The sequence below is a fragment of the Hippoglossus stenolepis genome, chromosome 12 (assembly GCF_022539355.2).
Source record: "Hippoglossus stenolepis isolate QCI-W04-F060 chromosome 12, HSTE1.2, whole genome shotgun sequence".
Classification (NCBI taxonomy): Eukaryota; Metazoa; Chordata; class Actinopteri; order Pleuronectiformes; family Pleuronectidae; genus Hippoglossus; species Hippoglossus stenolepis.
In genome coordinates this window covers 11,140,328-11,156,409 of record NC_061494.1, presented here as the reverse complement: position 1 = coordinate 11,156,409, position 16,082 = coordinate 11,140,328, and the positions used below count along the sequence as shown (strand labels likewise).

At 40.3% G+C, this 16,082-nt stretch overlaps 1 protein-coding gene across 1 annotated transcript; it reads right to left on the bottom strand.

Annotated features, from left to right (window-relative positions):
- Nucleotides 1-5,191: 5,191 nt before the first annotated feature.
- On the bottom strand, nucleotides 5,192-13,464 carry kcnk1b (potassium channel, subfamily K, member 1b). The gene is made up of 3 exons (XM_035173395.2): nucleotides 12,896-13,464; nucleotides 10,214-10,609; nucleotides 5,192-7,935 (listed from the first exon to the last, which is right to left on the bottom strand). The coding sequence occupies exons 1-3, from the start codon at nucleotides 13,248-13,250 to the stop codon at nucleotides 7,679-7,681; spliced, it is 1,008 nt and encodes a 335-aa protein (XP_035029286.1). The 5' UTR covers nucleotides 13,251-13,464; the 3' UTR covers nucleotides 5,192-7,678.
- Between the last annotated feature and the right edge of the window lie 2,618 nt (nucleotides 13,465-16,082).

Below are 16,082 nucleotides of genomic sequence, written 5' to 3'. Positions count from 1 at the left end.
GCCAGGGTGATTTCTTCGGGCTGTATTTGTTATTCAGCTGCCATTATTAGTAAGGTTGACACACAGCTGGAGAAAACCCAGCAGAATCTCGGAGGAGGCGAGGACCTGCTGGTGCCATTGTGTGTGAAGACGGAGAACCAGTTATCCACCCAGGCAAACGGCTCTGGTGGGAAGAAAAAATTGGCAACTTCTATCTTCTTTTCTGGCCAGAATTAACTGCCCTGATTTCCATTCTTAGATGCTCCCTTTTTAGTTTTTTTTTTCTTTTTTTGACAACTGAAGACAAGACAAAAATATATGATTTAAGTTTGAGACGTAGCCATGCACAGCCTCTTCTTGTGCTGCTATATTAATATTAAAAGACACCTCTGAGATACTAAGAAAACAGCACTTCAGAGGGGCTCTTTCAGCTGACAGTTTCACAACAGTTCACAAAGACTGCACTGAGAAATGGGTTTCATTAGCACATAGACGACGAGCTGTGCTCTGCGTATAGCCGTCAGATAAATGCAAACAGCCTCTGATCCGAGTTCCCCTCTAAATGAAACTCATCACCTTTGACCGTTACTCAGTCGCAGCCATGCTTGTTATTATAAACGGAACTGAGTGTTATAGAAAATAGAACTAACATACATTTTTTTATAATGTTATGAGCTATTGTTTGTCAGCAGGATTACACAAATCTACTGGATGGATAAACTTGGTGTAAGGCTGGGGTGTGGCCTAAGAAATTCAATTATATGGGCAGATCCCGGGATTTGACTTCACTATCTTTAAAATGTTTGTGAATTTCTAAAGATATGACGTAGAGATCTTTATGAAAAAATCTTTTAAGGGAGGTGAATCTTTTTGTCATGAAATTATTGCACAGTAACTGAGAATGGATATTTTGACAGTTTGCTGAAAGTTTCTATTTCCATGATGTATGTTTCTGATGCAATACCTGTAAAAAGTGGCTAATCAGACCTGGCAGAGGTGTGTGTGTGGTCTCCTAGTTCCTTCGTTAACATGAAAATCTGTCCACTGTTCTTTACGTGTAAATATCTGCTCCTCTCCTGTCGTATAAATGTCTTCTTTGCTTATTTGTTTCCCAAATTTGGCAAAAACCGCACCACAGTGATTTCCCCTCAGTCCTGAAGGTTGTCTGACATTCACTGCTTCCTCCTTTTGAATATTTATAACCAATTATTTTCAGCTGCAGAGACTTGGTGGGAAGGAAGAGAATCACGCCACTTTTATTCTCATAAAGCCATTATGGGACCGAGCAACTGAACCTCAAATTACGTTGGTCAAAAGCAAAGAACACTTTGCCTTTCATCATCTAATTAGTTGTCACAGCATTTTCTCAGCGGTTTTTTTTCTTATGCTTGCTCAGCTGAATATCCCACTCGGATGTGACCGACCCAGATGTCAGCTTTACTGGGATGACAGAGTGGAAAAGACAGGGGGGAAAAAAAGTGCTTTGTGTGTTTCAGCATGACTCATGATGTTTCGGCCTGTGTGTGACCTCTTGGGAGAACAGCAGATCACATAATTATATATTTTAATGCATTTCAAGCACCTAATAGATGTAGTTGTACGGAGCAAAGTCTGAGTCACGATGACCTCAAAGTGTCACACGCTGCAGAGATTGGAGGTTTCACTGCAGACGGAGTGAACACCAATGGCTGCAGCATCCACTCGCCCTCTCCTGCCTTCTTCTGGTCCTGTCAGTTCGTCTCACCTCTTAGTAATTCAACTGGCGCAGTGTGCACGTCCCGCTAAGTGTTTGTCATGTGCTTTTTATAAATATGTGTAACTGGTCTTCTTTTCAGGCGAAACTCTCCCTTTTCAATAAATCTACATTACCATTTAGAAAAAATATAATCACCTCTCCCTCACAGCAGTGAAATGAAACCACAGTGTTTGCAGTAGCAAATGAGCGCAGTTAGAGAGCTGGCGGTGCACAGGCAATGTTTGTGCTTGAGGCCTCCACGCTGCATTCCCATAGTCCCAGTGTTTAGTCAGGATATAAATAGAGTTGCTCCACCATCAGAAAGCAGTGCTGTAGGGTATTGGTTCCAGTCGTTGCCTTGGTCCAGTCCAACCCACACCCTGTCCCCCGTGACCCCTGAGTCCTTGGACTGGCTGGTGCACGAGGAGCCAAAGTTTCAGCAAAAGAGCTGATGTAAAAACAAAAATGCCAATTTTCTCCTGAGCAATTTCTGCAGTGTGAGTTTAGCTTGAAGGAGTGTTTGCTCTATGTACAACAAACTAACACAAAACTCCTGCATTATTTATTCTACATTCACCCCTAATGCGATGCCAATTCCTTTTAAAAGAATAGAATCAGATTCATTGTACTGATGTGTTTCTCGATTTCAGCTGCAAAAATCATTCGGTTTTCAGGATTAACGCACAAGGCTGTGCTCTTTTTATTTTCACAGCTCCGGCCCAGGTAGTTTCCTGTATGTATGTATGTATGTATGTATGTATGTATGTATGTATGTATGTATGTATGTATGTATGTATGTATGTATGTATATGAATGATGCAAGAAGATCAAATAGCAATATTAATGACAAGGAGCGGTTAGTGTGTGTAGAGCGGGGTCTGCAGGGGATACAGGCCTGTTCTGCCCTGATACACTCCTGACTGACAGCCTGCTCACGTCTACTGACAATTGTACTGTTTGTGCGTGGGTACAAATTAAAAGCAAACAAAGGAGACAAACTGCGGGGGCATTGGAGGATGTGATGGCCTGAAGGGAAGGTGTGCTTCAGCTGGGAATGTGCCATGTTTGAGTCTCTCCGGATCAGCAGATGCAAACTCATTGTGCTGAAAGAACAGCCCTCGCAGCACGTTTGATTTGCAGCTTTTTATATTCAGTCCTGACGTTCTTTTTACATAAAACATGAAAACTCATTCAAATCTTTTATGAAAGATTATGGTTTTGTAACAGAAGCAAGACTGTGAATATTTCGATTTTTATAAAAGAAGGTGCAGTTTTCTGGTGATCACTGCGCTTTGTCCACACAAATGGCGCTGCTGCTTAAATACACCATCAGCAGGACACAACAGATTTTTATTAAGAAATGTATTGTCATGGGATAAATCAATCTTGTATAGCAAACAGATGTGGGCCACTTTGGGCAATGATGCTGCAGTCTGGCCTTGTGGCTGGGACAAATTAGATGTGAGCCTAAAGTGGCTAACATGTAAAATAGCTCATGTGGGCCCAAATATCCCAAAACAAATGTGGCCTCTTTTGGCAAACGTTGCAATGGCAGGAGCAGATCGCCCAAGTGACATCAAACAATGCGTACATGGGCTGGAAGAAAGTGTGGCAGTGTGGGCCAAAACTATTTTGTTACGTGGGCTTGAGATGTATCGTCTCATTTCCGAGGGATTCTAAACTTTTACAACAAAATAAAACAGCACAAGGGAGGTTCATTTGGAAACGACAGCCAACGCAACGCAAATGACAAAAAGACACACAGGTTGCAATCTTAGATTTTAGACAGAATCAAAAGACATCAATCAATAAATAACTGAGGAATGAAGCAAATACGAGAAATCATGGAACGGGGTCCGTGATTTCTCATCAACATCATAAGTGAAAACATAAGGAATTTTGTTTAAGATGAGAAAAGAGAGACATTTCAGAAGAAATCTAAATGATGACAGACAATGGATATTTAAAGGTAACTTATTTGATATTATTATTATTTGATACAAAGGTGACAATGAAGAGGCTCTGATCAGAGTTAATTAGGCAATAAACAATAAGGAAAGTTACAAATTAAAGCACTTGAATCTGCAGTCTGTTCTATTTAGCAGCAGTTTTCCTATACAGCACGCTCTGTGGACTGAGTACACTGTGATCTGTTTAAACCACATTATGCAAATGAACAGACCCGGCTGCCATTAGGTGCTGATTCTGAATACAATTATATTTGTACAATATCAAACCGGCAGACATTCTCAACAGTTATTACCAATTAGTGTGAGCCCCGCAGATACGTGTTTTCTCACAACGTGCATCCAATAAATGCTTCTGCCAGGAGCGGCTTCTCTTCTGCTTCTTGAGGAGGGGCCTCATCGTTATTCAGGCAGTTTAACTTGAAAACGTGGTCGGCTCTGCAGCGAGAGGTGTCTGCATATCAGAGGTATAATTATACTTCTGTTCAATAGGAAATACTGCTGCTGGTTAATTGCAACAAAGAATTGCAAAGGATTTTGTTTTTTTGGTTCTTTTAAACTTGTGAGGCGAGGGGCAGGCATACTAAACATACCCAGATACATTCACTTTTTCCTTTACCTATAAATATACTCTATGGTACTGGGAGGAAGGCAGCGGAAAGGAATTAAATAAACCCTGACTGCTCAGGAAACAAAGCAATTATATGTAGAGGTGTTACTGCTGTTTCTTTGTGCGACTGTCTAGGGTATCTACAGTATATACCCTGAAAATTTAATTTATTTATCTCGTGTTCGAATAAAAAACATAATAAATAAGTAGCATTGTCCTTTCTTCTTTAATAAGTGCCACATATGAGTCTGATGTGCAAATCGTTGCCATTTATGCTCGGATAAGAAAATTGGAAGCCTCTTGTTCACCAACTACAATTACTGCTCTTCTGTGATGAAGATGTGCTTGACATCCTCCTCCAGCTCATATTCAAGGACTGGATGAATGAGAAAAATTCGTATTATACGTGTATTCGAGTACCAACAATTTGATTCTTTCTTTTCCTTTTTTTAAAGCTACATAAGAGCCCGGTGATAATCACATTCATTTCCATTGATCATGCTCTTCTTTCAAGTTCACTGAAGTGGTTTCTGTTTGCACAAAAGCCTGACTACCATCCACGACTCTCACCCCCGCCTGTATTCATTTAAATTACACTCTTATCGTGAATGTTGATTCAGAAGAGACTCCACCATATGGATGCAGTATCCGTTGCATTAGGAATAAGCTACACTCGGCAAGTATTTGTACTTTTAATACTTTACATGTATATATTCAAAATCATGTACTTACTAAACTATAGTCAAATAGAGAAGTGAATGTTTTACTTGAATACATATTTGTCTATTAGATTGTACTTTTACTTCAGTAAAATGTTTGAGTACTACCAGCAATGCGTTTTTGGTACGGAGCTTCTGCACTGTAGTAGCTACGGATGAAATAAGAAGTCAAACGAAGTAGTAATAAACCAACACTTTATTCAAGACACACTGAAATTTGACAGTTTATGAATTGACCTCTTTTTACAGAAATCCTCGGGTACATTCCTGTACAATATCTGTACCGTGACACTAAACTTTTCCAAATTACATGTCAGTTTTGTCAGCACAAACACACAATGTCAGTATACTTCTAATTGTTATCCTGGACACAATGTTCACTCCCTAAAAAAAGAACTACGCTACCTGACAGCTCACACCAACTGCATGATGACTAACTGCCAAACACGGAGACAGAAGCTGAAGGGGTTAAAAGCATTGACATCTACAATGTATCTACAGAAACATCGTACAATGAGAGAAGCCCAGACTTTTTTTTTCAAGTTATTCCTTTTTCTCGGCAGACAATATGAACAGCGTCACTGCTTCACAGTTTGCATGAAGGCCCAGGCTGGTGACAAGAAACAAAACGATCCCACTGATCTATAAAATACAATATCACAGATGAGTGACACAGTCAGAAGCTCATTTTGCAGGTGCTCGTGACACCTTGCTGCAGCTCACCTGTACACACACACTGTTTCATATACTAAACACGTTATCACTAAACTAACAAGAGCCAGCGGAGCAGCAAGAGGTAATGCTGCACTCTGGTCAGGCCTCGAATCTCCACGTAGCAAAAAACGGCATCAAAAACCACTACATTCAAGACTTTTATAAAACACTGCGACTGTGGGTCGATGTAGCGATGCAGCAATGAGAGCGATGAGGTCAGGAAATCGGCAGGAAACAGACACATTGTTAGAACGGATAACAAATGCATGTCGAGGATGGATAATGATACTAAATTAGTCCCTTTTGCCTCCCGCTTAACATATAAAAATAGACACAGAGGAGTTCAATGTCAGTGTCGTACAAACAAGTGCAACTGGATATCCACCAATTATGGAATAATCAGAAATCGGGATGTCACTCCTGCTGCTTCAATTTACAGTTTCAAGTTCCCATTACTGCGCTGATTTTTAAGTACATAATTACTTTCATAAATCATTAACAAAGTTTTGTAAACCTTCCCTGTCCCATATCTTAAAATATACATTTGGACATTTAAATGTGGTAAATACAGTAAAATAGTTTCTATTCAGCGTCTTGCTCTTTTCTTTGAAAGAGAAGTCACCAAGCCTTTTTCAGATCATCTACAACAGAGGTAAACTCAACTTTTCCATTTAAAAATATCACTTTGGAACCGTGTCCCTTTCCTTTTAGAGAAATCCAAATTTTTTTTTTTTCTCCTGTACCGCTGCCTGGTTCCAGTGCATGTGCAAACTGCGCACTGTTTATTGACAGTAAAATACAATGGGCCAGCCAGCGCTCTGTGGTTCCCTTTTTAAGCTGGGTTACAACCTCCCTTCCCTTTTTTGTTTCCACACAGGCCAGCACACATTGAACCTTTCAGACAAATCAATAAATTATAGTGCTTATCGCCACACTTTGAAATAGCACTGCAACGTGTTGAAAAAAACACACAGACGCAGACAAATATTTGCCCCCTCACAATGAAATGTGACGATGTGGAGTGCAACAGTTAACACGTCTTTAAAGATGAGCCAAAGAATGCTACAAAACACACGACTGCAAAGCTACGCTCTGTTCTCTCAGATGCTTCTGTTCAGGCTCGACTGCAGCCTCTCTCCTAGTCAACAATGGAACCCACATTATGCAAGGGGGCATCGGGCCCCTGACACTTTCAAAAACTCTTAGAAAAATCGACAGGAGCCAAATGAAAAGAAAACAATCGGGGCATTTCTGAGATTCTCCACCATCGAACTCGGACAGAAAACACAACATGGTAGATTAAAAGCTTTCATGTCAAAGTTTCACCGTAAAAAAATAATGTAAAAATCTCATGTCCGTCAATTTATCGACTGGTTTTATGTTGTGTTTGCACTTTGGCTCATCTTTAGGTGTGTTCATTCAAGATGCCATTCTTATTCTTCACATCTTTAACCTGATAATGTACAGTCCACGTATCTGTTAAGTCACTATAACCTACACACACATTTATGTACTCATTTTGTGACGGACTACAGATAATTGTCCTATCATTCATCTAGATTTAAGAGACCAATTACTTTCTAAAATGTCCCTAAATATGCATTAAATAATCAAGCTCATAAAAGAGCTTGGCTCCTGTGAGTCATAAATACAGCAGAAGGCGAGTCTTTAATTGTTTGCCTTTAGTGTAACTGTTAAATATTCAATTTCTCTCTAATGCACATTAATTCGGTTTCTGCTGCATAGCGCTTTGTCAGTATTGGGGCTTGGTAAAGGAGATTGTTTCCTTAATCTGAATCATCATGAGCTAGTTTCACGACTAAAATTTGCAGGGCTGAGCTTTGCAGAATGTCTACAGCTGAGACCCATGATCTACTGATTCTATCTAGTTTTGGGAGCATCACTCACAACTTTTATATTCTAATACTTCCATAGATGTTTGCTCTGTCTTTGTTTACTGAATCATGGGATCGTCGTTGGGAGAGACCAGAGAGGGGACGCTCACGAACGGCTGGTTTTTGCCTTGGTAGTGGACCGCGGCTCTGTCGGACACTGTGGTGAAGGACAGGTGGTCGTGCTCCAAAATGGCAAGGCGGTCCTGCGGCTTCTCCTTCTTCAGGTAGAAGATCTTCCTCAGCTGCTTCAGCTGCTGCAGCTCGCAGAAGGTCTCCAGCACCACCAGCATGACAATCAGACCCAGGATCAGGTAGACTGACGAGACAAAAACGCACAGGGAAGGAGAGAGATACAACAAAAGATGAGTAATTAGCTGCAGAGAATCGTATTTTTAACAGTTTTCCATTACTCTGACAAAAAAATCCCATTTACATACATAGGACTTGACACAATCTTATCTTTTATCGTATTACTGAAGAACTGCCTGTCAGTCATTCTATTAGAAAAACCCAAGAGTTGCATTTCTTCTCTATTGCTCTGTTGTTTACGTGCACTGACACAAGAGGGCAGTGGCTAGCTAACCATCTTAACGTGAACTGTGTGCGCTTGATTGAATGGTCCCACCGAGAAAACCTTTCAGATGAGAGTGAATTCCACTTGTGTTTGTCCTCTATTAAGCCATAATACAGCTTCTCTATTACCATTTATACTAATCGTGAGGTTTTACAGCACTATCAGGGACATGCTGAGTCTTAACGCTGGTTTTATTAGGAACATGGAATCCCTTATTCCTAGAGGAACATAGTCTGCAAGTTGCATGTTTTACTGAGTATTTGCAAAAAGGCAGAATATGTGTTTGACGAGAATACGGGGCAAATCACATAAGCAATGAGTGCTTATTACCTAAATCCACACTTCAGCAAATGGCACACACTCTTCAATATCAGCTCTTTAATTATTACATATGACAGTGGTGCCACTTCCGGTATGAACATGCAGTTTTTCCCAGAGAAGGTTGTTCAAAAGTGTCTGGTGTCATTTTGTACAAAAACACATTCTGTCCCAGCCGCCTCTCCCTCCACAGACCGACGCATTGTGCCACATGAATGACGTCTATGTGACTGGTGCGGAACACACGCCCACATCACACATGCAGTTACAGTTTGCTGGCGTAATGCCTGACGTTCGTCCACTTTGCCGACGCTCTGCGGGTTTGTTTTTAATTCTAGTCCCCATTAGCCGTGCTGCTGACAGAGGCTGTGCAGGTCACCCAGAAAACGGAGTAATCGATGTCTGGCTGCTGCGTTTTAGGCCGTGGCCCAGTTTGTATCTTAAACTGTGCAGATACCATTGTTTTATCTTACTGGGTAATGTGGCTTTAAAAACATGCAAGGACGATGTTGGACTGTGGCTTTGTCAGCAGAAAACAACAGATTAACATCCAACGGGTAGAACGATCCCAGCTCATGCAACTTGAGCATTTCAATAGGTTTTTGATTATTTATAATGTAATGATCGGTTTAAAGGAGCAGTGGTGAATTTCTAGTTAGTGTTCCTTAACATTCAAGTTTTGTAATTGCAGCCTATTTTAAGATCTGACCATTTTTATATCTTTCAGGTCACTATTTATGAAACTATATAACTCATCTCTCATTGCATCTCTAACACCAAAGTGTTTTGTGTTAAGTCAAGCTGAGATAAAGCTACTATACTAACATATATATTACAAGCTAGATCTGAAACCGGTGTATGTCTCTAAATCAGGGTTATGTTAAATCATGTCCATCAGGATGAAGCCTGAATGAGATCAGGCCTCTGCAGTAGTTGACCCTTAACTGTGGAGGAGTCTGCCCTTCCACATCAGGACCTCACTAACTCTGGACTCTACTTAAACTCACCAGAAAACCCATTCTTAATCTCTGGCTTTTAAAACAGGGTGAGACTATTTATTGATGTGATTTTATCTTATTTTACTTTTTTATTCAATGTCTGATTGTCTTCTTGGCTTTTGTTTAGTTTGATCTTGTTTTATTTATCTCCCACATTTTTTTAATTAACAAACATGCATTGCAAATAAATTGATTCGGTTTGACTTGATCAGTGTAAGTAATAACATTTAAATTAGTTTTATACTATATTGCATGCGGCATAACACATTATTTAACCTGAGCTGTCAGTCGACAGGTCAAAAACCACACCCAGCTACTTATGTCGCAACATGGGTCAAAGTTCACCATCGTAGAGCCTGCTACACATAATATCCTCGCATCAGCCACTCATTTCAACATTAAAGTCTGAGAATTTGTAGGGTTTCATTGCTGCATTGCTTTATAGCTCAATCAGGAAGAAAGCTGTTCTACCATAGCAAACAAATGAAGCATTAACATCCTCTGTGAAAGAGGAAGTATCAGACTGCATGAGAGGTGTGACACTGATTTGAAACACAGGCAATAACAATATCACTGCCGTGTGCCCCTCTTCGAATCCATTGTCCAATCCGTTGTTTAGTACAATTTAAAAATACCTCGATGAGAATAAACCTTACAGCTACTGCCACCTTGCTGTGGAAATGCAAAGACTCATCAGGACTTACCAGTGATGCCCACTTTATAGAGCTCCCTGAACCTCTGATTAGCGTTCTCTCCGGGTACGTAGTCTCCCAGGCCGATGGTGCTCAGCGAAATGAAGCAGAAGTAGAAGGACTCCAGGAAGTTCCAGTTCTCCTCCAGCACCGAAAAGATGGCGGCGGGGATGAGGAAGAAGCAAGAGACGGCCAGCGTGGCGAGCAGGGTAGCGTGAACAATGGCCACCAGGGGCTTAGACAGGCCCCAGCGCGTGTGGATGTACGTGATCGGCCTCCGCGTGCTGAACATCATGATCCTTTGCACCACGGCGGTGAGGAAGAGGAGGGTGAAGGGGATGCCAATCATTGAGTAGATGATGCAGAAGGCCTTCCCGCCGTCCGACAGAGGCGCTGTGTGACCATATCCTGTACAAAAACAAAAGTCTTATTAGAGAACATATCTATATATAAATAAAGACGATGCATCTCCACTTCCTTCAACTAGTCTGTGCAGTAGTGATCGAGGAATGGAGCAGCGGAATCAAGATGCCGCCCCGATAAATGGCAGATATCCTCTTTGATAAAAATGTATTTGAATCATTCCATAGTGTCCAATTTAGTGTTACAGTTTTCTCGTCTGTAACACTTTTATTCTTATATTTGTGCTCTAATATGTGCTCTTATCTAGTGCTGTAAAAAAATAAAGTTTATTTTCATTGTTACTATACATTTAAAGTGATGCCCTGAAACAAATGAAAGGAACAAAGACCTCCATTCAAAGTCACCAAAACAAGCTACAGGCTAAGATCCAGCAGTTGCAGGTGAAGGACGATCGCTGAGAACAGTCATGACATAACATCAGTGTCAAAAATACCATGGCTCACTGTCATGCGTGTGCAAATGTGGGAAATAGCGGTTGGTTTTCTTGTGAAAGGTGTCGTTAAAAATACCAAACAAGTTCAGCTTCTTCTTCAACCCAGCTAAATCTGTTGGGAATAAAATGAACGCATGACTTCTTCCTGCCTTCCTGCCTCTGGTGAGAATTAGAGGTAGAGCCATTGTGGTGTCTGGTGATATGTGTTGAAACAACGGTGTTATTAAATATCCAACAATAATGGTTAGAGGGTAAAAGAGGCTCTATTTGATCTGGATGTCTGTCATGTTTCTGTTTATCCACCATCATCAGAATCTTGATGAGACTTTAACAAGCGGCCTGTCAGACACAGCTTTAAGGCTTTAAGGTGTTTCTGCACAATCACATATGTTGAAACCTCTCAGATAAGTGCTGCCATGTGGTCGGACTAAAGTTCTATAGGTATCAAGGCTAAAGTCGCACCCTGTTGCAACGCTAGATAACTCTGTGCGGAGTCAGGCAAAACTGTCTAGATGTCCACAGGCCAAATATTAATTAGAACTTAGTGGTGGGGAGACAGTGATCTAAGGTTTATGTGCTTTATAGGCCTGCTTACCTGCTTCTGTCTGGAATACAGAAATATATATATACACTGCAAGAGGCCTGTTTACAGAAATGACTGAGCTGGCGTGCAAAGCCGTGTTTAGAGTACATAATGAGGAAGGAAAAAACCCAAAGTTTTGCTTCTGTGAGCAAATTAGAGACAAAAGGAAAATGCCTCTAAACTTAACATGGATAATAGAGCTTGACCTATATTGAGTGAATTGGCCCACATGAGCCTTTCACACAAACTTTCATTTCACAGAATAAACAATGTGTGTTTATGTTTTGTCCAACATTTTGTCCAACAAATCACTTTATAATTCTAGATATTCGACTCTATTTTTGTTTTCCTTTTATATTTATAATTATCACTTTTATATTAAAGCTTGAGATTAAAAAGTTAAATATCAAGCCTCAGTTACATTTCTTTGTCATAAGGGTTTGATCTGAGGAATCATTGCCCATTTTTTTTTAGATATATGTTATAGCTGATAAGACCTGGGCAATAAAACGGTATCAGTGATTATCACAATATATGTTTCATTAATAGCAATTTAACAAGTCCAGTGTATAGATCAACATAATGGTTATTCATTGTGTAAGAACATTGAGTTGGTATAACTCACAACTGATCTACTTATGACTGTAAGTCTCTGCTCGTACAGAAAAGATATGAAGATTTTAATCTTGATATAATTTGTTTCCATGCCGCCCAGGACTACAGCGGATATATCGTTATAGGACTTGTTTTACTCCCTAATATCGGTATCGTCATCAGCCCCAAAGAATCTATATCCGTCCGGCTCTAGTCAAGCAATTTGTGTTAAATGTGTGTGTAAATGTAAATACCAGACACAAACTTGACTTGTGTGTGTTTTTGTCTGAGGATGAAGCTCCAACCAGCTTCATAAACTCAATGAAACCTTGGGACAAGTTGTCAAAGTTATGTAGGAAATGACATTTAACATGATTTTTTTTTGTGAAATACGGTGAATCCACCCTGCGTCTGTCCCATACTGGGGACACGGGTTTTGTTTCCACTACGCGCTGGTGACGCTCCGCAGGCCTCTGTACGTTCGTGTGGCCTGGCGGTGGCTCTGTCAGGCTGCAAGTCCCCATGTTTGTTTTTTAAACAATGAAATGTTGACAGATGAAAACACGGGATCCCACCTCAGGCTGATTTCAGGTTTTGTAACACACATAAACACACACACACACCCCTCCTCGCCCCTCTCCACCACCGGCGACCCCCTTACCTGTGGTGGACAGCACGGTGCTGGCGAAGAACAGCGCGGAGGTGAAGTCCCAGTTCCAGTTGTCCGAGGCGTTGTTGAGGATGGAGACCCCGTAATTGCTGGCGTCCAGGGCTTTCTGCAGGAAGCGCTCCAGACGCTCCTCGGTGAGGCAGTCGTTCTCCCGGAGGAACTGCTTCTTCAGGGCGCGCAGCTCCTGCCGCAGCAGGTCCTCGTAGGGCAGCTCCACCGACGAGAAGACGACGGCGCCGAACACCAGGTAGAGCACATAGCCGAGGACCAGGGAGGCGAAGTACCACGTCGATTTGTGGCTCTGGATCAGACGCACGCAGGAATTGCTGGTTAAAGACTGAAGCATTTTTTCTCCCCCCGCGAGGTTTGTCGCCTGGCCGCGTCCCGGGTTGAAGTGGATGTGCGGGTGGAATACGGTTTTAGTTCGGTTTGAACAGGCAGAGAGAGAGATGTTGTTGGAGACAAAGATCCTCCGAAGACTCTCCACCCTCCGCGCAACCTGCTGTGGCTCCTGGCGCGTTCAGGTGCAGTCGGAAAAGTCACACTTTGGGGACAAAAAGAGGACAGTGTCAGCATAGTCCTGCCAAGTCGGTTTACGCCACAGTCCGTATATGGAGAGGTTTACACAATACACTGTATATAAAGATATTTAAATACACTTACATCTGCTGTACCATCATTTTACAGGCAATGTTAGTCTAATGCACAACTTTGTATAGCTTCAGTTATTTATATTAAAATCTATAAATAATGTGTATTTGGCTTCAATACTCTGCCTCAGTCTCTCAACTACTTAGTACCTACAATATTTGTGTTATCAATATATCCTTTAGCACATACTTCTTTACAGTGGCAGCTGTGTAGCAGTTCTGGTGGCTAGACTCTCATCTCAATGCAGTGAACTTATTCTTGACTAATTTTGACCTTTTATTATTCTTATGCTCTTGTGTTTGACTGTTTTGTGTGCTACTGGATGCCTACATTTCCCTCAGGATCAATAAAGTATCTATCTAAATGAGTTATAAACACTAGAAAAGGATTGTGTGGCTCTAACGATAAGATATTTGCAATTGACGTATGTTCAGTGTGACCGTTATTGGCCAGTAAGTGTCATGACAGTGTTATGACTAGAAAAGCTGATTCTCCACTTAAAGCACTGATATATGTCAACTCATAAGAAATGAATATATCTCATGAATAAATTAAATTTGTTCTCCCCTATAACAGTTTTTATTTCTGTATATGTGCTCTATTGCTATTGTGATCGTCTGCTTAAGATCACTTACTGTAAGTCGCTTTGGATGAAAGCGTCAGCTAAATGATATGTAATGTAATGCTCACATTATCATTATATCTCAATATCTCACATATCTCAATATCTCATTTTTAATTTGCAAAGCACCTTGTAACTTTGTTCTGAAAGGCGCCTTAAAAATATAACTAAATATTACAATAATCCATTTTCGGTTTCATTCATTAAAAAAAAATTTGTTCTTCCGTTTTTTCAGTAAAGCGAAACACTCAAGTTTCAGGTTCCGGGATCGATAGTTTTCGTATTTCCGAGCTTTACCTGAAGGCAGCAAGTGATGTGGCGGCGACAGAGGCCCGATGACGTCAGAGCTGCTCTTCCTCTCCTCCCAGGTTCAGAAATGTTTTACTTTCTATTAGTTTCCGCTTAAACACGTCAGCGGGTCGTTGTCACCTTTTGTCTGGTTACTAAACACCGCGACGACGAGGAGGCCACAACGCCCCGATACACAGGACGATTACAGGTCATGAAGGTTTGGCTTCAGGGAGAACTGGTCTTTCCACAAGGCTGCACATGAAGGACACCTAAATATAAACTTTTACTTAACAATAATTAATGGGTATTGTTACTGTGCTGGTGGTATAGTCACTACAAATTAAGTAGAATACATTTTGATGTGTTATTATTATTATTATATTGTTTTTATTTTGTGATCAAACAATACTTGTTGCTTTCTTTACAAATGTTGGTATGAATTGTGTTCATACTTCTGTGGGTATTTTTACTGTGCTTGTGGTAGTCACATTATTTCGTATATTATATTATATTGCATGATAGACTATTACTGTTACAAAGCTTCACTAGGCGAAGATTTCTTAATATTTTAGCACAAATTAATTTTTTCACCACTTATGCTCAAGCATCTTTTATATAGGCTACTAACTCTAAGATGTATATATTATTATTATAATCAATATTTTTTTACGAACTACATTCCACATTATTTTATTAATTGTTATTATGATTTAATGAAACTTTTTAAAAAATGCTCATAACATTCATTAAGTTTATCTTATATAACAGCTGGGGTAGAGACTGTGCAGTGGAGGCTGAAGTATTTTAATAAGAACTGTAGCTCCCACTGTCCCACCCGTGTTAGTGGTCCTCTTAAACCTTATTTATTGTGTTCATTTTCTTATTTTACTTTGGGCTTTTAATTTACCAAATGTGGTTTTTGACAAAGTTGTTTCCTAACACTGATGGCCCACTCATTTAGAGTATTGATTGTGTAAGGATGTTTCCAAAATGTTTGTTGCTGCATCTAAAAACAGAAAAAAGGTCATTGTTCTGACCTCTTTGTTCTCCATGATCACAAAGATACTACCCATTTATTAAGCAACATCGTAACTTAGTCTCAAGCTCATACTCCAGCTGAGTATTGGAGTCCATGAATTACTCTGGTGTTAAAGGATTTGCCATGACAGCATTTGTTCAATTGTTTTTGCCATTTTTGTGAAATTGAATATTACAAGCAAATTGCACCATCTCCACAAATACGTGAACTAAAATGATTAAAAAGTGTAATTAACAAAGACGTGAGAAGATTTAATGACCAAGTGGGCAACTGTCCCAGAGTACAAGACCACCAGGGGCCTCCAGAGTCCCATAATATGAAAGCATCACATTAACTCACATTTCAACAGAAAAAAAGGTGGGCCTTTTTAATTACATGATATCACGTATCGATCAAAATAATTTTGATCATAATTTTGGCTGGTTGTGTATTTTAAAATTAATTGAGCTAAACCAGACTCATGTTACAGTTCAGAAATACTTCAAAAATTCAAAATTGGAGCTTTCATTCATCCCAACGTTTATCACACTACTCAATAAAGAAACACCTGGATTCGGCCATGTATCTAAATAACC

Coding starts and splice junctions, on each gene's coding strand:
- kcnk1b (XM_035173395.2), bottom strand. CDS start 13,250: ATGCTTCAGTCTTTAACCAGCAATTCCTGCGTGCGTCTGATCCAGAGC. Junction 10,610..12,895: donor CACCGTGCTGTCCACCACAG/GTAAGGGGGTCG, acceptor GTTTTTGTACAG/GATATGGTCACACAGCGCCT. Junction 7,936..10,213: donor CTATAAAGTGGGCATCACTG/GTAAGTCCTGAT, acceptor TTGTCTCGTCAG/TCTACCTGATCCTGGGTCTG.